Source organism: Ranitomeya imitator, chromosome 6, assembly GCF_032444005.1.
Source record: "Ranitomeya imitator isolate aRanImi1 chromosome 6, aRanImi1.pri, whole genome shotgun sequence".
NCBI classification, from domain to species: domain Eukaryota; kingdom Metazoa; phylum Chordata; class Amphibia; order Anura; family Dendrobatidae; genus Ranitomeya; species Ranitomeya imitator.
The window spans coordinates 498,610,177-498,638,078 of NC_091287.1; the positions used below are offsets into that span (position 1 = coordinate 498,610,177).

At 44.8% G+C, this 27,902-nt stretch overlaps 1 protein-coding gene across 1 annotated transcript in view; it reads right to left on the reverse strand.

Annotated features, from left to right (window-relative positions):
• Positions 1–5,508: 5,508 nt before the first annotated feature.
• The window catches only part of TP53INP1 (tumor protein p53 inducible nuclear protein 1), a 34,692-nt gene continuing 12,298 nt past the window's right edge, over positions 5,509–27,902 (reverse strand). The window contains exons 2-4 of the mRNA XM_069731691.1: positions 19,502–19,752; positions 17,114–17,453; positions 5,509–9,854 (exon numbers count right to left, since the gene is read on the reverse strand). Of these exons, the coding sequence (XP_069587792.1) occupies positions 9,611–9,854; positions 17,114–17,453; positions 19,502–19,607 (690 nt within the window). The 5' untranslated portion in view covers positions 19,608–19,752 and the 3' untranslated portion in view covers positions 5,509–9,610. The remainder of the gene's footprint in view (positions 9,855–17,113; positions 17,454–19,501; positions 19,753–27,902) is intronic.

Here is a 27,902-nt window from a genome sequence, read left to right on the forward strand (position 1 = left end):
ACAACAAATTAAAAATAGTATGTGTATTTTCATGTTCTAAGAAAAATAAAAAACCCAAACATTAAGCCCCCAAGTAAATGGTGTCTAATTTTGGGAATGAAGTCTGCGCAGCACGGTCATTTGGAAACCTCAATTTCAGTGCAGATGTTTTTTGTTCCTCCACTTGCCGCCATCTGCTTGGAAATCTACGCTGAACAGTCTGCTCTATAGAATCGCCCTCCATTCAGAGGGGCCGGCGGCTCGGCTACATTCAGATGAAGATCTCGGCACCCTACTGTGACTCAATGAGAACCTCCAGATCGGCAGTAATTAGGATCAGAAAGACTCTGCACTTCTAGAGCAACAAGTCTCAACTCTGCAGCCTGGAAGTCACGATATAATCTATGTATCCCCAAGTTCTAGACACCTCATTAGAATATACAGCAAAGAATATGAACAGTTAACAGAGGTCCTCTCCATTGGGCTACTTTTACATCATATTTATTGGTCCAAGGTCTGTCAGTAAAAAAAAAAAAAAAAAAAAAAAAAAATTTATTGTATATTTTGATATCACACAAACGGAACTGGAACACCCTCCCATAAAATTAAGGGTCTCTCTGACTGGTTTTGCTTGTATTCAGATGCCCAGAGTTACGCCTACTGGGTAAAGGGAAGAGTAATCAGACGACTTACATTATATCTGGGACAGTGGTGGCTAATAATAAATTCAGGGGGTATACTGGCCAATTTCTTATTCGGGGAGGAGGGGAAAAGTGGTAATTGTACATGTTTGGGGGGGCACAGTGGCTAATTACTGATTGTTCAGCGAGCTTCTGAAATGGGGTATTAACCACAGGCAGGCAAACATGTAGACCCTCGCCGGTAGTTCAGAGCGGTGCATCATGAAGTGTAAATGGACAGTTACTGCTGCTTAAGGTTATAGTGGAAGGTGTAGTTTCACAAAGCACACATTTATAAAGACAGGAATGCATACAGTCCTGTACAAAGCCTGGGGCTGGACTCATTAAGATCAATTTCACACTGGTCATCCCAAAAAGTCATTTTTTTAATGTAAGCAGTGTCCTCCCTTATTATGGATATTGCCCTCCTTTAATACATACATTATTCTCCCTTCTAATATACAGCAACTAATGTCTGTGGTTTGGATTGATTTCTGGGTCTCGCGTTTGGTTTTTGAGGTGTGATGAATGGTGTCATAAGTACTATTTTCTAAGTAAAATGCCATAGGGTGGGTGCATCATAGGTGATGCACAAGGGACATTTCTGGGTGTGCCAATGCAGATGCCTACTAAAAAACAAAAAAAAAAAAAACACATCTCTGGAGCAGCCGTTAAAGCAACCCTGGTAATATGACTGCCCCACAATAGTGTAAAATCAAATCGGACATAGATAAAAAAAAAAAAAAAAAAAAAATAGAATATGCTTTATATAGTTTTACAGAATAAAGCAATAGATTCCTTTTAAAAAGGTTTTTTTTACCCTGACCTTTTGCAACAGTAGAAGGATGATTTATTTGGGAACATTTTTGTATAAGACGTGCGGTTTACAAATCCACATATCATATGATTGCAGTATATACACACATTATATATGTCAGTATCCATAAAGGCTACTGTTATGCACTCAATATAGCCAGTCCAGGGCGCATGAGCTCTCAGCAGAGGTTAAGGGCAGGGGTTGCAATAGCACCTGGGCTCTGGAGCCCAAAAAGTCGATTTGGCCCACAAGAAAAGACCAATTCTATTAAAGACTTGCAATAATTGGGGGTCCCATTGGAGCTTTTACATCGGGGCCCATGAGCTTCAAGTTATGCCACAGGCTCAAGTCTGTATATTGCAACGTTTTGCACATCTACAGTAGCTCTTTCAAAGTGAAAAATAAGTAGGCAAATAACCTTAGCATTGGCGAGGCTTATACACTCTAGTACTCCTAAGCTGGCATATTCACAGAAAGGCACTGCAGTGTGAAGGCTTTGGGTCGTCCCCTACATATAGGAAGTAGCTGTGGTACATATGTAGCCGTCTTTAATCAGGACTTCCTTTTAGTTTCCAGCAGATGCACAGTCACTAACCTACACATCTAAGCTTTGAAAACATGGCTACAAGGTTACCTCTAGATTAGAAGCACAATAATAAACCGTAGATACAAAAGTAAATAAGAACAAAGTGGTCTGTTCAAGAAATGTTTCACTAGACAATTGGCTGCAAAGTAGAATTAAAAAAAAAAGTTTGTTTTTATTTAAATTTCGCCTTACTGTTGCAAAGATATTACCAATCAAGTAAAGTTAAGTCAATGTGTGGCAAATATTTAGTTCAAGTGGATTTTCTTGGATAGTATTCACTGGGGGCGTGCACTTCTGCCTCCTGTATGACACTGGCCAATCATAAGCAGGCAGCAACATAGAAGTGCAGAAGAACTAGTGATTATGCCATCAGGGTCACATGACCTAAGTCTACAGGTTCTGCCAGCCGGACTGTGCAGCCTAAATAAGCCAGAATGAAATACTCAGCACAGAATTGTGGAGCCATTAACTCCAGCTATTATTTCCGGAACTTCTGTGCTGTGTAATAGATGTTCAGTGCTTAATTAAGCTGCACACTCTTGACTGGCAGAGACTGTGGACTCAGGTCATGTGACTCTGAAGACAATCACTGGTCCTTCCGCTCTTCTATGATGCAGCCTGATGATTGGTGAGCATCATACAGGATGCTGAAGTACACACCCCCAGTGAATCCTATGCAATTTAAACACACTTATATTTAAGTAAGGTTAACTCATTAGATGCCAAGTACTTCATTGATAATATCTCCGCAACGGAGAGGGAAAATAAAAACAAATACACACAAAAAACACATTTCTATTTCACTCTGCAGCCACTATTACATTGTGTGTCCAGTTCAACATGAAAAATTTGGCAAAAAAGGTAGTCTTTTATGAAGGTGATCTGTGTGTAACGATAGTGACTCCGTACATGGTGCAGTGCCACAAGTGTTCATGAAGTCTGGTCTTTTCGAGTAGAATAGAGTAGACCTTTATTATGCAATAGCCCTAGTAAGATATAATCCATATAATACACAAAGCAGTGATTAAGTGGTCCATGTAAGCAGTAACAAAGGGCACAACTGAGTATTTTGTAGAGCCTGCAGAGTTGAATGCCCCCCATAGCTGGTGTGGATCACTTCTCTATGCAGCGTTGACCCAAGACTAAAATCAATTTATATCAGCCACACAGGCCTCAGTATCTCCTATGTGTCGTGCAGGGCAGCGACTTGGAATAACTTTGTTCTGCTAAACCACTGGCCATCCAGACAAGACAGCTGCAGCCAAAACACATGTACGTTCAGCCCAGCTGAGAGTGCATGGGCTTTACAAATGGGAGAGGCGAGAAACCTGTGGCCAGCCAGCTGGGCAACATCTCATCTCCAGGGTCAAACGTTTGGATTCAAAACTGCCACAAACCCCAATAGATGATGCCGGTAGGAGGGTAGTGAGGCCCCCATGGACATCAGACTGAGCCGATCCAGCAGACATCAGCTGAATTTAATCTGTTGTGTATGAGACCTTAACCTTTCTATCAAGAACCATTTGTCCAGACTCCGCCATAAACAATACCTTGGCTGAGACAACTAAAGAGGACAGCAGAGAAATAGGATTGGGCATGCTGAAATCCAACAGGGCCAATCTCTTACCCCAACATCTGCTGTAGGACCACAGTCAATAGGACACAGACACACACTAATCACCAGATAAAGAAAGGTCATCTCATACTAAATCTCCAGATTTTCTGCTGCGGTTTAACTTAATCTCCAAAAACAAAAGGATCTGACGGGACCAGTTTATATGAGGGTTAGAAATAAATAAAATAAATAAAATGAGAAAACATAACAAATAAAGAACAAACTCCTTCCACAACTTCTAGGTTCTCATCTTAAGTTCCGAATTATTCATATGTTCGGCTGAATCGCTTTAACCCTGAGAACCGTTCCCAACATGAAACAATACTCAGACATTTACTGGTGACACAGATCAGAAATTGAAGGATTCTGTCAAGTAACAAATGGAAATATTGGTCAGAAAGCCAAGAACAAGCCAAAAATAAAAATTGCCAAAAAGGAGGCCTTCAGTAACCATCAGCACCCGTGCGGACAAGAGCACCCTAGGTCTCCGGATTTCCGCTCAGACTCGACAGCACAGCTTTCTGCTTTTATCTTTACCTTCTTCCACATGCAGTCTACTAAACTCATCAGAGCAGGGTCTCCTGACTGCCCCATCTATGGCAGATGGAGAAGAAATGAGGATTGGGCATGTTGGACTTCAGCATGCCCAATCCTACTCTCCCAGGAAAATCAGCCAGGCATTGTCAGAAGGTCCCGGCACTGGCTCGTCTCCTACTTCCCTACTGTAGCCACTGTTGGCCGAATGGGCTTTTTACAGCCATCATATATATGAATGGACGGCTGTATGGTTTGGCAGTCCGGCCATAGAGATTTATGGTAAGAAGTTTCCGACATTAGAGCGACTAATCACAGTCCCAATTTCATTTTCCCAGTACCACCATATGTAAGGAAAATTGCTCTGTGACTGATCACTATAGGCAAGAAAAACTTATGGCTGGACTGTTTCACTAAATCTGCTCCACCGGATATTTGCATAGGGTCCCCAGAACGATGGAAAACATATGTCACCAATATAACGGCGGTGTCCGGCATGGACGGATCCTTTGTAACGAACTCTGAACGGAGTTATAATGAGCAGAGAAGTAAATACAGGAAGGCTCTTACAGGGATAAACCTACTGATCCCTACAACCAGCGCCACCCTTGCTTATTGGCCGTATCTGGTATTGCATTTCAGTCCCAATCAAACAAGTGGTTTCCAGGCCTCAAAATCTTTTTTTCCAAACAGCAAAACAATGGTAAATAAAAAAAACATTCCTTGTTTCCCCTGCCAGTTTCCATTTACCAGGCTGCAGAGTTCTTTTGCTTGCTCTATATAAAAAAACAAACAAACAAACAAACAAACAAAAAACTGGCAGATGAGCAGAGAAGGGCTGTACAGTCACAGTTTGCCAAGATAATTATTGGGGTAAAAAAAAAGTGTTGTAGTTTCTCAGCAGCTGATGATTTATAATCTATGTAAAACAAAATATGAAATGTTGCGCTAGAAATGTGAGGGTATGTGCACACGTCCGGATTTTTAGCGTTTTTTTTTTGCGGAATTTCGCTATAAAAACGCTATAATTCCGCATCAAAAATGCTAAAAATATGCATCCTATCATTTAGAATGCATTCCGGATTTTTTGTTCAGATGGATGCGTTTTTTACCGCAAAAAAAACGCATTCCGCAAAAAAAAATGGACATGCTCATTCTTTTTGCGGATTTCTTAGCCAAAATGACTTTCAGGAAAAAAAAAAAAAAAAACGCAAAAATTCCGCAAAAAATCCGCGCAAAAACCGCAAAAAAATCCGCGCGGAAAAAAAACACGAATTTCTGGCAGAAATCTCCGGATTTTGTCAGGAAAAAAACCTGACGTGTGCACATACCCTAAGAGAGAAAACGGTAAATAAAGGACACATCTTACTGGTCAGGAATGTTCAAGAGAAAAATGGAAAGCTTTTGATGTTGCAGATTTTTGATTGCTGCACTTTTTTCTATTGTTTGTTTTTGATGACATACCAAGCAGCATTGTTTAAAACATAATTCCTGGTATTTGGCTTTGACAAAACGTTATTGATAGTCATGTGTGGATTACATGCGTTTCTCCCGTGGAAATGCACATGTGCATTTTTTTTTTTTTTTTAACATGCAGATTTTCTAATGTAAGTCTACGGGAAAAATCCGCACAGAAATCCCAGCATACCCGCAATTAGCACGCAGAGGATTCGAAACACGCGCCGCAGGTCAGTTCACACTGCGTAAAAAAGAATATAGAAATCCCATCCACTTTACTGGAACAGCGAGACGCTGCAAAAATATGCAAAATAAAAAAAATGACCAAAAACTCATCGTGTAAATGGAACCCAAGAGGAAAATCTCTGCGCTACATGCACATGGAGTCTCGGACGCTGGTGTAGCTACAGTTTTTTGAAGCAGAAGAGGCAACAGGAAAATGCTGGAGATTTTTTTTCCCTGAAGCGTGTTCTTTGTCATAATTGTCATTTTTGCGGGGGCTGTCTAATCCTGAAGTTGTTAAGAGAAGTGCACAGCAAGGAGTTTTGATGTTGGTCATTATTTTATGCTTCTTCAGGGTGAATCCACCTAAAGAAGCGCACCGAGTGCACACACCCCAGTAGTGCTGAAATCAGTTTCTACAAAACACTTCACATAATATAGGTTTTTTATTTTTTTCCCCCATACAGACCCTCAAAATTTACCCCCACTGGAATACATTATTTCTGAGACCTATAAGCAAAAAGGCCCCAGACTGGAATCCCCAAACACTCCATCACTGTGCATCTGTGCATTAACAATGTGGCCGGATATGTAAAGTCAGCGCTGGAGAACTTGAAATTCTGCAATTACTGTTCCCGCACTACTGACCAGTGGACCTGACCCTTAGGGTATGTGCACACGTAGAAGTAACTTCTGTTACACCTGTTTTGAGAAATCCGCAGGTAAAAAGCGATGCGTTTTACTGCGGATTTTATGCGGTTTTACACCTGCGGATTCCTATAATGGAGCAGGTGTAAACCGCTGCGGAATCCGCACAAAGAATGAACATGCTCCAGAATAAACAACGCTGCGTTTCCACGCATTTTTTTCCCACAGCATGTGCACTGCGGATTTTGTTTTCCATAGGCTTACATGGTGCTGTAAACTCATGGAAAACAGCTGTGAATCCGCAGCAAAATCCACAACGTGTGCACATTCCCTTATAGTGTACACTCTGGACATTGCTCATAGGTTCAAAGTAAAAATAAAAAAGTCTACATGATGTCATGTAAAGTTTTTACATGGCTGTGAGGGAAATGAGGAGGACGAGGTGGAGAAGGCGGCGGGAGGGGGTTAGGGGCCCCAAAAGCACGCTCAGTCAGGTGGGCGTGGGGGGGGGTGGAGGAGCCCCAAAAGCACGCCCAGTCGCAGGGTGGAGGAGCCCCAAACGCGCACCCAGTCAGGTGGGGGAGGAGGAGCCCCAAACGCACGCCCAGTCAGGTGGGGGGAGGAGGAGCCCAAAAAGCACGCTGAGTCAGGTGGGGGTGGAGGAGCCCCAAACGCACACCCAGTCAGGAGGGGGGGGCCTAAACACGTGCCCAGTTGGGGAGGAGCCTCAAACACGCACCCAGTCAGGAGGTGAGGAGCTCCAAACAAGCGCCCAGTCGGAAGGTGAGGAGCTCCAAAAGCGCACCCAGTCGGAAGGTGAGGAGCTCCAAAAGCGCACCCAGTCGGGAGGTGAGGAGCTCCAAAAGCGCACCCAGTCGGGAGGTGAGGAGCTCCAAACACACACCCAGTCGGGAGGTGAGGAGCACTGTGCACTCGCGATTAGAAGAGAGTACGGCACATACCGAAAGTTACCTTCACAGCCAGAGAGGTGTCAGCCAAGAAGAAGGAGGCACTATGTGGGTAATGAGGCTCTGGAAGTGCAACATGACCCTTAATGTACTTCTATCCCTGAGTGTATAGGGGTTAATGGTATAAGAGATTCATAACATGAGATATGGATTGCAATGTATTGTCAACAGCCACAAATTAGTTAGGGAGGAGTGGGGGGGGGCTAAATTAAATCCTGCTTACAGATTCCCTTTACAACACAGATTTAGAAAAAGAAAAAAAGAAATGACGACGACCATAAAGCCTCGGCATTGTATCACAGCCGAGCACAACTAGAGAGTTTAGAACTGGATTCACGACAGAGTAGCAGAAATGACTGAGGGCGGCTGCACAGTTAACGGCCTTCTTGGGGCCACATATATGGTTATTTGTGAAAACTCCCCCCAAACAAAACCCTCTGTGCCTCCATTCGACCAAACATAAAACGAAACAATGCTTTAACGAAATATTATGTTGCGCCGACCGGACTACAATATACACACAAGTCTGTATTGTGACGCTGTAGACACACAATGAGGACGAATTACTACAGATCTCAAGCATTTCATCGACTGACGGGGGAGGATATAGATCGTCCCACGTGATCAAATCATGCGCATTAGTTTACCGCATTGCAGAGAAGAGCGGAAGCATTTGTGCCCCATGAACGGTGACCTGCATAGAGTTACTAGAAGGCAACTGGTACTCCAAATAATAAAAATAAGCTAAACCCTGGCATGAGTCTGCCACACAATATCGCAAGCACGGTCCATTACAAGGCTTGCATTCCATCATACCAAGGATGAGCGCCACCGTGATGACGTGGCTGCAAAAGTAACAACACCCCACCACACTCCAGCAGAAGTCATCGATTCCTTTTCCACTGGTCAATGGTTTACCACGAGCAGAAAATACCCCCTATTATATGCCTTCAAGAACACAAACTATGCCCTACATGTACCACGTCCTGTAATATAGAGGTCCATTTACCATATTCACACAGCTCAACAATGGCACCGATTTACATCCGGTAACCATCAGGAGTTTGGTGCACAAGACCATGCACGTGAAGGGTTAAGCTAGCGAGGCAGACGAAGCTACGGACTGGTCCGCTCAGGTCAGGGTATCCACACTGGATTTGCTCACGGCCCGCTACATTAACCCTTCACATTTAAAAATCAATGGCAGACAAAAAGTATGCTGTAAAAAAAAAAAAAAAAATAGAATAAATTTCCATTTTAGAATACCATATACATACACAATAGCTATATTGTAATTCCTATACAATGCCCTACAAGAATATTATTAAAAAAAAGAATCCTTAACAAGTTAATAAAAAATTGCCAAAAGAGAAGTAATCCATGGTGGTTTGAAGACCAGTTTGGTCATCAGTGGAAGCTTGAACAATTGCTGGTATTAACAATCAGGGTTAGATCTCAAAATTAGTAGGTAATGCAGCCCTCTACAGAGGGAACACAGTATACATAGGTATCAGTTTTTCCCCTACATTTTAGGGGAAAAAAAATAATGCATATTTTTTTGGTTTCCAGCCAAGGACGATAGTGGATCAAAAAGGTCTCATTACAGGCCTGTGTACAGTCTTCTAGTTGCATAATGGACTGGTGGAGACCAGAGTTCATATTCCTGCTCAAGTTTTAGGAATGGCTTTTTTTTTTTTGGCAGGGTGACAATAGTCCCCAAATATGCCACAAAGTTTACTTGGGCCCCAACTGTGCCAAAGTGATGGTGCCGGCTGCCAGAGCCATAGCCAACCATGCAACCATGACCTGTCAGAAAGCATTCTCAACCTGCTAAGGCTTCAGCATTTGTAACTGCGTCCATCACAAGGAATGTGTCCGTCTGTGAGACATCTTATTAATATGAAATGTAAGACATTTCAGAGAGACAAAAAACAAAGTTATAGAACTAACTAGACGGGACGCCGCACCCAGACCGGCGACTACTCACTGGATGAAACTTGTGCTCCCGACACTACAGAACATGGACTCCACAAGGTGTGGATTCATTTGTAAAAAGAGGGGGAAGAAAGAAAGAAAAAAAAAAAAAAGTGGTCAGACATGTTCTCAATAATTGTACCGACGCTGGGAAGGCTGGTGAACGATGACCCTGCTATGATTGACCTGGTGCGAACGACAACCTCGGATGCGATTTTGGCGTCTAAGGCTCTTTCGGTTGAGAAGAGTTTTTTCCATTTGCGGTTTTGACAATTTAGGAAAGTGAATGGTCTTTGTCGGGTTCAGCCGAGCGGATAGGGTTGCAACAAAACAGTGCACATGTTGAGCTATATTAGTATGACCTGGATTCAACCTAAAAAATAAAGAAGAGGAAGAAAAAAAAAGAAAAAAGTTATAGCAAAAAGTAAAGATTAAAGAATAACCGACATTTTAAATTTTATTCTATAAATTAATTGTCGACATGAAACTAACAAACTGTGTTACCTGCCGATATAAGCAAAACTTTACCGGGGGGGGAGGGAGTCTAGTTGAGTGGACACATTCAATTCTGAATACGGCCATATATTTCAGGTAACTACTTAGTACGGCCAAAGTTGTACTGTGTAGACACCTGAACTATAGGGATTTTTGTGTACTCACCGTAAAATCCTTTTCTCCGAGCCATTCATTGGGGGACACAGACCGTGGGTGTATGCTGCTGCCACTAGGAGGCTGACACTAAGTGATACAAAGAAAGTTAGCTCCTCCTCTGCAGTATACACCCTCCTGCTGGCTCTCAGCTAATCAGTTCACTGCAAAAGCAGTAGATCAACAACAATATATGAGCGTATAGCATGTCACATTATATATGAGAGTATAGCATGACAAATTATAAAAACAAGCACAAGCTAATAATAGGGTGGGAGCGGTGTCCCCCAATGAATGGCTCAGAGAAAAGGATTTTACGGTGAGTACACAAAAATCCCTATTTCTCCTTCGCCTCATTGGGGGACACAGCCCGTGGGACGTCCCAAAGCAGTCCTTGGGTGGGAACAACATCAGGTCAGGCCTTGTGAGACTGCTACTTACAAGTGCGCCACCGCGGCCTGCAGAGTCCGCCTGCCCAGACTCACATCTGTGGAGGGTTGGAAATTATAGTGCTTCAGGAATGCGTGCGGACTGGACGAACCGGCAAGGTTGCAGGCGTGCACTGCTGACGCCTCGTGCCTAGAAACCTCGATTGACAGGGAGATAGGCTGACATCTAGCACAGAAGGACTCCTGGATGGTGTAACGAAACCCTTCCTGACACAGTCAGGGAACAGTCCTCTGACCGTGAGGTAGCCCAAATAAAGCGTCCAACCTTCGGAAGGATGCTGTCCTCGAGACATACCTACATAGAGCACGCACCATGTCCAGATATGGGGAACCCATTCAGTTTTGTGGACCGGTGTGGAAAGAGAAGAGGGAAAAACGATACCCTCATAACTGTGGGAATACCATACCACCTTGGTAATGAGGGACGGTGGATGGCCTGAGGGCAACCTTGCCTTGATGGTGATAAGGGAAAAAAAGTCTGAAGGAACAGAGAGGCTAGCTCCGAATACTCGTCAGGATGAGGAGATCACAGAGAAAAAAAAAAAAAAAAAAAGGGGGCGACCTTCCTGATAGTAAAGTCTGTTCGGATCAAAAAGGAGTCTACTGTAAGACTCCTAGGAGCATTAAGGTCCCAAAGATCTAGCGGTATGCGATAGGGAAGAACCACAGGTGAAGACTCCCTGCGAGGAAGTCCATATTTGTAGTTTTGCTGCAAAAAGACGGAAAAATACTAGTTCCGCAATCGAGAAAACCTGACATAGTCAGTGAGGATCTCCCAGGATCACTGGGGCCCTTCCTGTTTCTGAGAAGATCTTGGAAGTAGTGGAAAAGGGGTTATGGAAAATGGAACCATGGAAGAACCAGAGCATGTACTGCAATGGCTTTTAGATCGGGAGGCCGAACCATGAACATAGAGTACATTGGCATTCAGTCTGGATGCCATCTGACCTACATCTGGAGTGCTCTAGAGAAGACAGATCTGATGGAAGACTTCAGAGTGAAGTTCCCACTTTCATGAGGCGGGACCCCGACGGCGTCTGCCGCACAGATTTCTACTCTTGAGATGTGTAGTGCCGAGATCACCGAATGATAGATCGTGGCCCGATAGAGAATGTGAGGTACCTCGGCCATGACGTGCGACCGTGGACATGTGCTTGATGATTGACGTATGGCACAGACGTGGGATTGTTGGGTTGAATCGGATGGGGTGACCCGCCAAAAGGCAGTGGACCTGCTGTAGAATTAGCTGTACCGTTCGGATCCCCTAGAACAATGAGTAGTCACCAATAACCGTTGAATCCGGGAGAAAGGATCTCCCCTGGATGAGGAAGGAGCTCAGAGGCTATCCCCTGAAAGCCTGATTGACCTGCAGGAAATGAGAGGAGCGAAGGAAACCGCTTCCATTGTCATCACCAATTCCCCTCAGAACCCTCCTAGCAAAGCGAATGGAATGATGAGGGGAGAGTGAACAAATGCGCGAGCTCCCTGTTGAAGGGCAACGGCCTTGTCTCAGGGGAGAATCACCGACCCTCTGGAAGATTCCAGAATCATCCTCGAAAAGGATATTTGCTGGGCGGGAAATGAGGGAAAAACTTGTCTATGTTTAGTTGCCAGCCCAGGAGAGAGAGGGTATTGCAAGGGATATAGACGGCTCAGCGCAGGGCTGGAGGAGCGGCTAGAAAGTCCACCAGATAGGGCAGGACGACCACGCCTCTAGGGTGCAAGAGGAACATGACAGCCGCCATAACCCTTGCGAACACTCTGGGTGCGGTAGCAAGGCCGAAGGACAAGGACGCGATTTGAAAATGCTGTTCGCGAAAGGGAAAGCAAAGGAATTTTTTGAAGAGGGGAAGACATAGGAATGTGAAGGCAAGCATCCCGAATGTTAGTGGATGTGAGGAACTCCACATTTTTCTGTTCAAGTAAAGGCTGAGCGGAGGAACTCCATCCAAAGAAGGAGGACCTTGTCAAGCTTTGTAGAAGTTTGAGGTTCAGGGTCGGTTTTACTTATCGGTCCCCTTTTTGGAACCAAGATCCCTTGGATCTAGACCGTCCTAGACAACTGATCCACTGCTGATTGGTCTATAGGAAACATGCGATCTTTTGTTCCTGCATGAGGAACACTCCCAACTTCTCAGCGAATAACCGATCACTGGTAAGGGAGTGATGTCAGAGGCCTTTTGAACGCAGAGTACGTTTCCATTTTGAGCTTTAATGTCCTTCTGAGTGTAATGGCATTTGCTACTGACAGCACCGAACAGGTAGATGCATCCGAGAGGCATGAAGCAGTTAGTCTGCTTGCCCAATTGACCAGCTGTACCGTCTTCGGGAAAAGGTTACTTTTTTGGAAAAGAAAATATTTAAGGCCTCTGATCAGGAGACCATTGCTCTGGTAACACACGCGGCGGCTAAGGAAGGGTAGAGCGCTAAACCGGAAGCCACAAGGCAGAAACCAACCAGATTGCTATCTGATAGTCTGTTGTCTTTTTAATGGATGACCCATCGATCAGGGATACCAGTAGGTATACCACAGGAGATTCTACCCAGGTTAATCTGCCAAGTGGCAGAATACGTGGCTGCATCCAGCAGGTCAGGAAAAAAGCTGTCTCTTGCTAGCGCCGCTTTCTTTGACAGTCACTTATCCGGACACCCCTGTGCGGGTGACTGACAAGTCATGCAGAGTTGAAATGATGAACCCTTGATCCACAATCCTCTTAACAGGGGAGTGGAAGGGGATCGTCCGCCTTCCCCTTCTGCTATAAATAGTGGTGATGCAGAGGGGGGTGCTCGGATGCCAAAAAGGGTGCCTCTACATCCACAGAGTTCAGGTCTCTGGGTGGACAGGGCTCGTTGTCCGGCGTTAGGCTTGGCTGCAGAAGAGGATACATGGAGGTGACACTCCATGTGCTCGTCTGTTGACAGTATGAGGAGATCAGTGCCCTTTAAAGGGACCCGTCGCCTCTATAAAAAAAAAAAAAAAAGATAGTCCAGGTATTGCATCCTACATCGCAGGAGAGGATACGGGGGCGCCACTCCATGATCTTGAATATTGGTGGTGAGGGGAGATCGGTGCCCTTTAAAGGGACCTGTCACCTCTAAAAATCAGCCCAGGCATTCCTAAGTAGAGCATCCTTTGCAGAACAGCGTGAGCAGAACCGGAGTCCTAATCAACCTACGGAGTGCGGGAGACAGGTTCAATAAGTAAATCCTTTTCGCTAGAGCGAGGAGCAGTGGTCGCGGATGCCAAGACACATGATAGCTTAGTAGACGTACTACATGTCCGTTTTCCAGATGTCTGCAGGTATCTGGAATGTATGCGGCCCCTGCTAGCCGACGGCCCCCTGGTATGAGAGGATCCATCCACCTCAGTGATGGGATCAGCGATCCATGGAGGGATCCAATGGCTTTGGAGAGTCCAACAGTGATGATACCCGCTTAGAAGGACTAAGTACCCTGGACTCTGTGGCAGTGGGGGGCTCCTGAGTGTATTAGAGATCACCGGCTTGCAGAGTGTCGAGTTCTGCGCTTTGGGATAAAAGCAGACTGGCAGGATTTACATGCGGTGAAATAGAAGAGACTAAAAATTGCTGAGATTTGAACTTAAAGGGACACTGTCACCTGAATTTGGAGGGAACAATTTTCAGCCATGGAGGCGGGGTTTTTGGGTGTTTGATTCACCCTTTCCTTACCCGCTGGCTGCATGCTGGCTGCAATATTGGATTGAAGTTCATTCTCTGTCCTCCGTAGTACACGCCTGCACAAAGCAATCTTGCCTTGCGCAGGCGTGTACTATGGAGGACAGAGAATGAACTTCAATCCAATATTGCAGCCAGCATGCAGCCAGCGGGTAAGGAAAGGGTGAATCAAACACACAAAAACCCCGCCTCCATGGCTGAAGATTGTTCCCTCCAAATTCAGGTGATCTCAGTGCCCAAATACAGGATCCATTTCCGGAGGAAATGAGGAGGGGGGTAGGAAGATGGCCCCCGAGAACACAACAGGTGCCTCTCGTTTTGCACGAGAAGCTCCAGAATCGTGGGAGGGGCCGCCGGAATGCGCCATAGCATAGGCGGCGCCTCCGGGTTGCGGCCTAAACGGCTACAAGCCGGGGACTAAATTTTTCGGTGCCTGCAAGAACAGTTACCGGCTTGGGACCTAGCGCAGGCCAAAAGCCGGGGGCTAAAGTTTTTGGTGCCGCTGGAACACAGGCAGAGATACCGGCTTGCGGCCTAGCGCAGGGGACTAAATTTTGGGGGGGTTATCGGCTTGCGGCCTAGCGCGGGCCGAAGCCGGGAACTAAATTAGAAGCACGGCAGAGGGGAAAGAATGCTGGCCGGAAAGTCCAGAGGATCGCGCTGCAGGAGCCCCCCGGGATCCCAAAACTCACCGCTGGAGGGAAGGCAGAGCCGGCACTCTGCTTGCAGGTGAGGGTTGTAGAGAGTGCAGGAACCCTCCATCCACCATCCCCTTTTAGAAGGGAGGAGGAGAGGGACCGTCCAGCTCCTTGTAGCACTGCTGTTTAATCAGTGGTGGTGCAGCGGGAGCAGCACGAACGCGATAGGGGCCTCTGTGTGTCCTAAGCGTTTGCTCCCCTAGGATTTCACAGGGCCTGTGTCCGGCTGTAGCCTGGCTCAGAAGGGGGTACATGGAGGCGACACTCCGTGTTTCCGTCTGTTGCTGGTGCGGGGAGATCGGCGCACTGAAGGGAACAGTCGCCCCTAAGATCGCTCAGGCATGGCATCCCACGTCGCAGGAGCGGGTACGGGGAGGCGACACTCGCCGTGCTTGCCTATTGATGTTTGTGGGAGATCGGCCCCTTGGAAGGGTCCGTGGCCCTAGTCTTCCTCTTGCGCAAAAGGGTTTAAAAAGTTTAAAAAATAAGAATAAAATTTAAAAAAAGTATGGTCTGAATAACAGACCCCAGTGTGCCTCCTACGGACACCAAGCAAGAACTGATTAGCCGAGAGCTAGCGGGAGGGTGTATACTGCAGGGGAAGAGAGAACTTTCTTTGCATCACTTAGTGTCAGCCTCCTAGTGGCAGCAGCATACACCCACGGTCTGTGTCCCCCAATGAGGCGAAGGAGAAATGGCCATATTGCGCTCTGTCGATCTCCTAGTGCGCCCCTACCATTAGTAAGTGGCCAATGATTAAAGGAAGATCATACTCATTAGACAGCCGGCGATCCACAGCCTGTTCTCCCTCATCTCCCAGACATGATTCTCAGTGGGACCAAGGGAATAATGTCACTGATCAGACACCTATGGCAGCTGCTGGAGTAAAAGGGATGGGGCACGGTGAAATTCAGAGTAACGTCAAGGGAAAGAAGGAGAAATCTGCCATAAGGGAATGTTGATAAACCCCTGCTCACATTAAGTTAGTGCCACTTGAAGTCATCAGTAATAATAATAATAATAATAATTTTTATTTATATAGCGCCAACATATTCCGCAGCGCTTTACAAATTATAGAGGGGACTTGTACAGACAATAGACATTACAGCATAACAGAAATACAGTTCAAAACAGATACCAAGAGGAATGAGGGCCCTGCTCGCAAGCTTACAAACTATGAGGAAAAGGGGAGACACGAGAGGTGGATGGCCGACATTTGTCAGTGTGCGCCAATGATATGTTGGCACTGCATTTCTTTTTTCTTTTTAACACTTGACTTTTTTTTTTAGTCCCCTAAAGGGATTTTAACCTGTGATTAGGGATGAGCAAGCGTGCTTAGATAGCTGTCATTAGAGCATGCTCGTGTCCTAGTCGAGTGTTTTCGGCGTACTCGAAAAAAGATGCTCGAGTGCCTGCGTTGTTAGACAGTATAGTTGAGCCAATTTCTTCAGGTCCCTACTTATTTGGCAAGCTATAGCGCTTACTGAATAAGCTGCAGAGGTAACCCGGATACATGGAGCGCTCCCGATAATCAGCTGATCGGCGCCGCAGCTCCATGTTTCGCAGCTGTGTCACTGTCACAGCACATGTATGGAGAGCCTGTGTGTTGGGATTGCCTAACAAACAGGAAATCCCTGCATGTGTTGCAGCTGTCTAACAGCCATGAGACATGCAGCCGCTTAAGCACGCCGAAAATACTCGATTTGGACATGAGTGCTCTGATAATACCTTATCCGACCACGCTCGTTTATCAGTACATGTGATCATTTGATTGCTCCTATAAACTACGATGCAGCTTTATTGCAGTATATAGTCAACATTACTTTCTCCCATAAAACATAGGCTGGGTTTCGTAGGAGGACTAGGTTTGCATCCAAGGTTCCTTTAGTATGTCCCCACCTACAACCACAACCCATTGGCATCCCGTTATCATGTCACAGATCCCTATGGAACTGGTGCACGGAACCATTGAAAATCTTGTTATTGCCATCACTCATCAACAGGAGCATTTAAATGGTTAAACAGCAGCAATCAGTTGTAGCCCTAGCCATTACAGGGAAATTCCTGTGTAATGCAGCTGGCATCTGCCAGTTATGGTGCAAGAGGAGAGAAAACCCATCCCCAAAACAGATGATCACTCACCGTAAAGAGCTTGCATTCTGGATTTCCGAATCGCCCGTCTGCTTACTGCAGAGGTTGTGCACGGCGTAGACGGACATGCTTGGGTGTTCGATGAGCAGGTTCTCCAGCGGGCTCGTCTCCACCTCCATAGTGGCCAACTCTCCAGCGGTAAAACAGGGCGGTGGAGTAATAAACCAACTTTCCTCCATAGGACACGGATCAAAATGGACATAAAAGGAGTCACTAATATCGTCAAACTGTTCAAAGGCACCTGGTGCGTAAGTCACGACGGGGTCTTCATGTGGGCGGTCGATTTCTTCAAAGGAAGAGGCTTCTTCTGGTGTTCTAGTGCAGTTATTGACTTTATTGGAAAAGAAAAACAGAAAAACATTAGGATATGAAGTTATAGACAAAATTCCAAAAGTTATGTGAGGTTGATTAACCCATTCCTGACCAGGGAACCTTCCACTAGCCTGGCATTTGTTTACCCCCCCCCCCCCCCCCCTCCTCTCTCTATTTTTGCAGGACATGTTGTAGTTTGGAATTATACCATTCATTTTTACCATACAATGTACTGAAAAATACAAATGAGAAAAATAAAAAATAAATGTAAAAAAAAAATAAAAAAAAAAGCCTCCACATGCCAGGCTTAAATAGGAGCACCAAGATGGCAATGGCAGAGGCCTACAGCAAGTCCTTGGTTGCAAAAGCATCACATCGGCTCCTTGTGGCATCATTCTTGGAAATAGGATGGGAATTGGGATTTAGAAGGGTTTGGTGGCTGTATTATACAGCTGGCAGCCACCAAGAATGATGGTGGGGCTCAGCTTCTGAACCGGCTCCATAAAGCCGCACCTGACACCTAGGATGTACCGGAACGTCATGGGGCAGAAAAAGATGCAGCCGGTCATCTATTTATATAACTCCATTGTAATGTTTTCATTTCCTGTTCTGTCCAGATGTCACCGTATCCCAGAATTCCAAGCGGAGGAAGTTCACCGACCGCCATATTGGGACACCCAAGTGATGGGTGTCTCAAAATGGAAACTGATGCCGGTACCAACCTATTGCGCGGCACCACCAGCAGAACACCGTCGCACCACACACACAGTCTCACACAGCCTCTTGCGCGGTACCACTAGTGGAACATCGTCGTGAACACGCCGCCGCTGGGATCAGCCAAATGAATCACTGACTGCCGCCATCTTTGTACAGGAGGAGCACCTGCGCAGTTTTAATGTGACCGTCGCTATCCGTCTGCACAAAGATGGCGGCGGTCTGATTTACTGCGCACAAGTGCAGTGAATCATTCGGCTGATCCCGGCGGCAGATGCACGACGTGTCTACAGGCAGAGGAAGTCAGTCACATTAAAGGGGTTTTCCCACGAACAAAAGTTTAAAAATTGACTGTGTCTGACCGTGTACGGAGCATACCACATCTCCTGGGCAGGGGAGGAAGCAAAAGACAATACGGAGATTACAGTAGGGGATCAAAGTGGATTCATTTTGTGAGGTAAAATATTTCACTGACTTTTTAAAAAATATTTTACTTCACAAAATGAATCCACTGTGATTCCCTGCTGTAATGTCAGTATTCGCTTTTGCTTCCTCCCCTGCCCGGGAGCTGTGGCATGTTCTGTACACGGTCAGACAGACAATTTTTAAAATGAAATTTGTCTCGTGGGAAAACCCCTTTAAAAAGCAAATATCAACGCCAACATGGTTCCTCCTAAAAAGTACGCCAATGACAATAAAAGGAAAGCAGCAAAGGCACGTCGAAGACAACAAAGGGCAAATGAGACTCAAAGAGCAACAGCATCGCTGGGACAAAAACAATGCATATAAGCGTAGGCATCAAGCACATGAGTCCCCTGATGCAAAAGTCATTAGATCACAGCATGACATTAGGCAACAACAGCGCCGCATGCCTGCCCCCATCGTGACAATACCGCCCTCCCGATGCAATAGCATCGTGCCTCCATATAGTGTAAAATAAATGCTAGATATGGGGTTAATAGTGTTCTGGGAAAAAAACAAATATGAATTCTTCTCTCATGACTGTGCCAAGTGTCCAATGGCCAGTGCCAAATGGCCTGAACTTTCTGCACCAAGTGCGCCACACTCACTGGCTAATGGATGTACCTGGGAAGCCCCCCTCTTTCCTAGGTGTTGTCGTTCGCACTGACTGCAGAATCTACGACCGGGATCAGAGTGATCTACTACGATTGTGGCCATTGCACCGTAGTGTCACCTGCCACCTTTCACTGACGGCGTGGGCTCAGTTCCTTAGCCCAAACTGTGCACTTACCGACACCAAGAACACTTACCAACTTGATGGGGGCACCGCATCCACGGACCACTGTGCTCACCCACACAACATCGGTGGGCCACAAGACCGCACATCCTTACCTATGAAGTCCACCACAATCCATTCGTCATCATCTTTTTCTGCGAGTTCTGGTTCCTGGACGCCGGGGACGTCTCTTACAAACATGCTGTTCAGCTTCTGGAACATCCCAGGTAAATAGCAGGGTCTCCTCCTGCCAGTCCGTCACAGGGCACAGCGGTGGCTCAGGGTTAGCAAGGCGGCACAGGCAGTGATAAAGTGCAGAGGGTCCAGCAAAGAGGAGCACAGGAAAGGTCTCAGGGCTGTACAAAACCTGGAAGACCGTGAAAAAAAAAATAAGATTACCTACATTTATTCTTCTCAGAGTTTAGAAAATGCTCAACAACCTCAAATCATCACCACCATCTTTTTGGCATAATTCTCTCCCATGCACAGCTCAACCGGCATTTCATACACGTAAAGGGAATGTCTCATGTACTTGCCACAATTTGCAGAAACTAGATTTAAAGAGTAATCGTCGCTTTAATTTTTATTGCATAAATAAGTAGTACACAAGGAAATAAGAAACTTTGTAGAGAAAGCCACTCCTTTCACCTTCTGGACTGATTTTTCACTCCCAATATATGGGTACAATTTGTATTAAGGGTGAAGACAGATTTTCCCCATTACGGAGATAGGAGATGACATTTGGTGCTCATAAGGTTCTATGAAGGGGGAAGCAGAATAAAGGCGCTAGACACAGACATTCTGTACGTTCTTCAAAATCAACAGTAGACAAAAAAAAACAAAAAAACTTTGTAATATATCTCAAAGAATAAAGAGATGTCAGTTGGTGCTTCTAACATTCTATGGAGGGAAGAGAAGGAGGAGCTGGAGGCAGAGACAGACATTGTGCTGCAAGTTCTCCATAGAACTTTATGAGCACCAACAGCCATCTCCTATCTCCGTAATGGGAATGTCTGGATTCACTGAAGACATTTTAACCTTGAATTGAGAATTTTGAGAATGAGTAGTAAGAAGGCAGATTTCGCCAATAAGATGTAGTACAAAGTTTCTTATTTTCACATGCAGATTTCCCACCATGTAATGCATTGGGAAACTCAGGGGGGGGGAAAAACAAACAAAAAAAAACACGAAAAATCCACACAAAAACGAGCGAGAAAAACGCGTGTGGATTTTCTGCAGAAAATCTCCAGTTTTGATAAGGAAATTACTGCATAAAATCCTGACATGTGCACATACCCTTAAGGCCATGTGCACACGTTGCGGATCAGCAGTGTTTTTTTTCCGTGCAGAAACGCTGCAGATCCGCAAGTGATTTACAGTACAATGTAAATCAATGGAAAAATAAAAATTGCTGTGCTAATGGTGCGGAAAATTCTGCACGGAAAACGCTGCGCATCAAAAGAAGGAGCATGTCATTTATTTGTGCGGATCTGCAGTGTTTTGTACCCATTCCATTACAGAAATTCGCATAAAAAAAATAGCATCAAATCCGCACCTGCATTTTCTGCCAAGAGATGCAGAATCCGCACAAAAAATTCCAGAGGCTGATCCGCAACGTGTGCACATAGCCTTAAACATTGTTATTTCTGCAAACATAAAAACCGCACATAGAGGAAACGTAGCTGTAATTAAAGTCACTATAATGTATCCAAACACTTCCGAGTTATAACTGGATCGCACACTGCAGAAACAGGAATTAGTAGTGTTATTTAAAAACAGCTATTAAGACTTTCAGGACTTTTGGTATAATAATAATAATCTTTATTTTTATATAGCGCTAACATATTCCGCAGCGCTTTACAGTTTGCACACATTATCATCACTGTCCCCGTTGGGGCTCACAATCTAGAATCCCTATTAGTATGTCTTTGGAATGTGGGAGGAAACCGGAGAACCTGGAGGAAACCCACGCAAACACGGAGAGAACATACAAACTTTGCAGATGTTGTCCTAAAAATGATTCATGGGATAAATTAATTTAACAGAAAATGTGTTAGTTTCCCTGACTGGATCCATTATAAAATTTCCTCATCTGGGACAAGTAATAGAAATAATGGCGTTCACGTTTCACGACAGTCAGAATACACACCAGATAATGTATCCGTGGTTTGTTGGTTTTCCCCACACATACACAAGGGAGGATTTTTTTCCCCCTTCTTTCATTCTAGAGCAAATATATATTTGTTTTTTCTACAGGGCCCTATGGGCGACATTTGCCTAGGCACTTGCGTACACCAGTGTCTTCTATAGGAAAATTACCCAGATACACCGTCCGTGTACACTGGATGGAAGGCTCAAGATGGAATGAATAAGGAGCCTCGGGTCTGTTTGTTCCGATCGCTGTGAATGTAGACTTTCTTGTTCTTGTCCAGACAGTATCAAAGAACTTGGGAAAGGATTTGGGTACATTATAGGCAGAACTAATTATACAACAATTATGGTAGATTTACATAAAGGCCAGAACAGGAGGGAGGCCGGGCAGAAACCAGAGAATAATTGGTCTCATTGGCGTCCACAGTAACCCAAAACAAAGCAGCAAGGCTACAGCTAAAAAGGCTTATCATGTCAAAGACCTCGGATGAACCACGGAAAATATCAGGCTTCTCCTAAAGGGGCTAGCTGCAAAATCATGGCAGCCACAAGGCTTTATAGAGCCGACACCATTCACATCAATAGGAGCTGAGCTGCAGTACTGAGAACAGCCACTTCAGTGTACGGCGCTGGGCTGTATAGGCTACGGAGGTCGGACCACCTCAAAGGATAAACCATCAACAACCCAAGTAGTGGACAACCCCTTCAAGGAAGCACATTTCCTGTTGATGGAACTTAAGGGAAAGCTTTTTTTTATCAGTTACAGCTCAATTATAGGTCATGTTCACACTTGCTTTTTTTAGGCTTCTTTTCTGCAGCCAAAACCAGCTCTCTTGGCAGTTTAAACTGCATTCAAGGCTTTTTTTTTTTTTTTTGGGGGGGGGGGGGGAGGGACGGGGATTGGGTTTGCTTTGTCTATATTAAAATGGTCAATAAATTTACTTTCCAACAAAAACACAGCAGAAAAGTGTATTGTGTTTTTTTTGTTTGTTTTTTTTTTATAGGAAATTAAAACAAAAAAAAAAACAACAACACACAGTATTGGCACACTGCAGATTTTAAAAACATTGCAGCTCTCAAATTACCGTAAGTCAGGAAAAAAAAAAGGTCTGTGCGTAATATTTAGGAAATCTCAGTGCTTTTGCTGGAACTGTACACGCGGCTTTATTTAAAAAAACAAAAAACAAACACTGCATGTGAACACAGCCATAGGGGTATTTGACCTGCTAAGATAAAGGGCAGATGGAACTTGGGTAAAACACAGCAGCATTTACAACTATAATATTTGCAGAATAAAGAGGGAGATGAAGTTAAAGGGGTTTACTGGGCTTAAAAGGAGTATGGGGATCTCCAAGATCCTATCCCAATATGTAGTAGATGTAATAATAATAATAATAATAATATTATTAACATCATCATCACCAAGTAATATTAGCAAATACCTCCAATTCGAAATGTAGTATAGTTTTTCTGATTCGCCATGTCTCTTTCCTCATGTGCAGGCATTGCAGGACCTTAGGTATCCATGGTTATTACCACTAGCAACTAGCTGTCCGTTTATCAGTGGACGTAGCCATGGATACCCGAGGTCCTGCAATGCTTGCCCATGAGGAAAGACATAGTGAATCAGAAAAATACACTACATTTCTAATTGGAGGAAAATAAATATTATAATAATAATAATAATTTTTATTTATATAGCGCCAACATATTCCGCAGCGCTTTACAAATTATAGAGGGGACTTGTACAGACAATAGACATTACAGCATAACAGAAATACAGTTCAAAACAGATACCAGGAGGAATGAGGGCCCTGCTCGCAAGCTTACAAACTATTGCACATACTACATATTAGGATATGATCTTGGAGATCGGAATACCACTTTAAGCTAAATCTCTGTAGTCAGGCTATGTGGCTGCAGATTGCCAACCTCTGACAATGCAGTAATAAAAAAAAAAAACCACAAAAATAATAGCACGTCACTGGTTATAAGGTTGGCTGTAGTTTCTAGGACACCTTGTTCCCTTCAATGCAAATATAGAAGAAAAAAAAATGTCTGACTGGAACAATTACTAAGCAGAAGGATTAAATTGGCTGTGGAGAAATCACCCTCCTGCTCTGGCAACTACTGCCTCATATGCAGGAATGAGGACCACAAAATATTTAACCATTCGAAGGCAGCTATGAAGGAGGAAAAAAAACAAAAAAAACACAACATTAGTGCAGTATTCTATTCAAGCAGATTGTGGTCTGCCAATGATGGCTCTAAGCCACGTTCTGCATTTTACCTCAGTATTTGTTAGCCAAAATCAGGAGTGGTAAAACGAAGAAGAAAAAAAAAAAGGGAGGGGGGAGTAATAGAAACACGTCACCATGTCTGTATTTTTCACTCACTCATGGTTGGGTCTTACAAATACTGAGGTAAGATACTGACCAAATACTGATAGGGTGACCGTGGCCTCACATCGGCGGCGGTGCCTGGTGAAGTGGAGGAGCGGAGCTGCAGCACGGCGACCACAGTGTACAGAATAACGCTCTCGCAGCTCCAATTCCTTTTTACCAGATCATTTATTTGTCACTATATCGGTATCGGAAACACATCACCTGAAGATCGCTCTGTTCCCACTGGTTAGGGACGACTCGTGCAAACAAGCGCCGATAGACCCCGATATAGTGGATCGGGATATGTACACGCCACGATTACATGGTCTAAATGGACCATAAAGGCTTCAATATCTCAAAAATATAAAAATAAAAAAAAGGGTCTGGATGTGCAAGTAAACCCCAATGAAGTGAATAGAGCCAAGCTGTAATATCACACACACAATTGTGAAGGGGCAGAGGCGTTTCTGAAGGAAAGCAGCTAGGATTTATTTATTTTTTTTTTTTAAATCAAATTTATATGGCGCCAACATATTCCGCAGCACTTTACACTTGAAAAAAAAGCTGTAACGGGCATCAAACCCACGACCCTGGCGCTTTTAGCGCCATGCTCTAACTGGCCATGTGCTAATCCTGTCCAATCTCCGCAGGCCTGGAAAATCCATTTAAAAATGTACACATCTCCACAGCAAGTAGATGAGATTTATTAAAAGGAACCTGTCAGAAACGTAACCCTCCTGCCCCAGATAATCATTAATAGGATTCTGCAGCCTTTTTAAAAAGACAAGTCCCTGGATTCCTTTATGACCCCAAAGCACTGCTCCGCCAGCCAGAAATAATGTTTTGACGTGGTGCCTGGCAGTGCATTGTGAAGTGACGATGCACTTACAGCTTCTCAGCCCCACGCTGTATTTACCACCCATCAGCACCTTCCTCTGGCCAACTGACAGGCAAGTTGCCAAGTACGAGATCACACGACCTGTCAGCCAGGGGAGGGGGCTGCTACTTAGGAAATACATTGTGGGGCTGAGAAGCTGTAAGTGCACCGTCACATCCCAATGCACTTCCAAATGAGATTACTTGCATCTGGAGCAGCGCATTGGAGAAAGGGGGTGGGGGAATCAAAGGGATCCGCTGGTTTATCTTGTAAAGGGCTTGGTTTTTGTTTTTTAATTTTTAGTGAAATTACAGCTATTTAGACCACAAACATTCTGAGCTAAAAGGGGGTGGAATTGCTCAACATGCCATAGGTCACAATGTTGGCAAGTATAAACAAATTTTATTTTATTTATTTTTGTTTTAACTACTACTTTAGGGCATATACAATTTGTAAAATATTGACTAATCCCTTGTAATGCTGATTTTTGGTTTTTTTTAATTTTATTTTAAACATGCAATTTTTGAAAATCATGGCAAACGACGCAGCAAAAAAAAAAAAAAAAAAAAAACGCAACATGTGAATACAGCCTAAAAAGGTTCATAGGAAATATCTACTATATAATTGTCTACAGGTCACTTCCATCTTTCTTTCTGTCTGTAACGGAAATCCCAAGTCGATGATTGGTCGTGGCTAAACAGCCACGACCAATCAGCGACGGGCACAGTCCGGCGGCAAAATGGCAGCTCCTTCCTCCCCGCAGTCAGCGCCCGCTCCATACTCCCCGCAGTCAGCGCTCACACAGGGTTAATGGCAGCGTTAGCGGACCGCGTTATGCCGCGGTGTAACGCACTCAGTTAACGCTGCTATTAACCCTGTGTGACCAACTTTTTACTATTGATGCTGCCTGTGCAGCATCAATAGTAAAAAGATCTAACGTTAAAAATAATAAAAAATGTTTTTTTAAAAATCGTTATATACTCACCGTCCGTCGGCCCCTCGGATCCAGAACAGGCCTTTCCCGCTCTTCGCAACGCTCCTGTGACCACTCACGAGATGATGACGCAGTGGTCTCGCGAGACCGCAATGCACTCTCGAGACTGGAGCGCGCAAGGAGCATCGGTAAACGCTTCGCCTGGATCAGGGGGGGGGGGGGGGTGCCAACGGAAGGGGAGTATATAACCATTTTTTTTTTTCTAACAGGGATATGATGCCCACATTGGTATACAGTCCGTGGGCTGTGCTATACAGTCCGTGGGCTGTGCTATACAGTCCGTGGGCTGTGCTATACAGTCCGTGGGCTGTGCTATACAGTCCGTGGGCTGTGCTATACAGTCCGTGGGCTGTGCTATACAGTCCGTGGGCTGTGCTATACAGTCCGTGGGCTGTGCTATACACTCCGTGGGCTGTGCTATACACTCCGTGGGCTGTGCTATACACTCCGTGGGCTGTGCTATACACTCCGTGGGCTGTGCTATACACTCCGTGGGCTGTGCTATACACTCCGTGGGCTGTGCTATACACTCCGTGGGCTGTGCTATACACTCCGTGGGCTGTGCTATACACTCCGTGGGCTGTGCTATACACTCCGTGGGCGGCCGCGAACAATCAGTGACAGTCGCAGTCCGGCCGCGAATTGGCGCAGGATTTCAACCACGCTTCGCTAATTTGTCGCGGTTGGCCGAATCCTGTGTATTCAATGTATTATTCTAAAATCTTCATAAATAAACTACATACATATTCTAGAATACCCGATGCGTTAGAATCGGGCCACCATCTAGTTCTCTATAAACACTTGACAGATCAAAAAATAAAAAAAAAAAAAAAAAAGGGGCAAAGCCACACAGGAGGTGGACAAGTAATTTCAGAAGACACCCCCTTTGTTGGAAAAAAAAACAAACAAAAAAAACACACACACACACACACACAGTTATAATAAAACAAGTTTGCTCCATAAAAGTAATGTCCCCTAGGACCCACCTCTCCTGATCGTCGCCTTCTCCCCAGCTGTCAGTTCCATCCTCTGGGGGATTACTGACCTCTTATCTACTGGCTCGTGGATGGCATTATTTGCACGCCATGTGACATTTATTTGCACACTGTATGATAAGGTCTATAGAAGTCTCTGCTTTTGGCATGATTCGTGCATTTTATGGTACCACCATTATCTCTTTATTTTATATGCTATATGGCATTGCTGTTTACACACTAAATATCACCATAGACATTGGTTGTCCTTGAGGTCTCGTGAAGACCATGAGAGTGATATAGGTGTGTCATATGGAGGGACGGTGGTGAGACAAATTGAGGCACCCGAGACATCTGCCATTATCCTACAGGGACCTTAGGCCCGTCCATCAGGGAGATGGAAGTTAAAGAGAACCTGTCACTCCCGAAATCGAAGGTGAGCTAAGCCCACCAGCATCAGGGGCTTATCTACAGCATTCCGGAATACTGTAGATAAGCGCGCGACCCCAACCCCCCCCCCGATGCTGTAGATGAGCGCCTGATGCTGGTGGCCTTAGCTTACCTTCGATTTTGGGTGTGACATGTTCCCTTTAAAGCAAGTGGAGCTAGGAGAGACTTCTAAAATAGTCAGTGACCACAACAGGGTTGCCAACTTAACTTTTTAGATTTTCTGGACGGCTTATCAAAAAATAAATAAATCAAAGAGGCAAAAAATGTTGTGGACACATTGGAAAACCATAATAAATCATTATGATTAGAAGTGATTCAGGTCTACAGCCCATAATTCTGACATGAAAACATCAGCTGCAGTCACTGTGAAGTGGAAAACTATGATAATTAGTCAAAATAATTGGTGTAAATTTGTTATGCTTAATAAATTCATGGACGTCGTAAACAAAAAAATTAAATAAAATTTAACAGACCGGGTAAAAAAAAAGTGCTGTATTATTTTGGAGGACAGTCCTAGAATTTCTGGACGGTTGTCAACCTTCGACCCCAAGGACTAGACGTGCTTGAGAGTACAGGACAACAAGGACGGGTGGTGGTCACACAGGGACATTCGCTGACCTGGCCGAGTCTCCAGCAGTGTCGGGGGAGTGACCCTCCTCCGGAGAACGTTGCACTGTAGGTGACAGA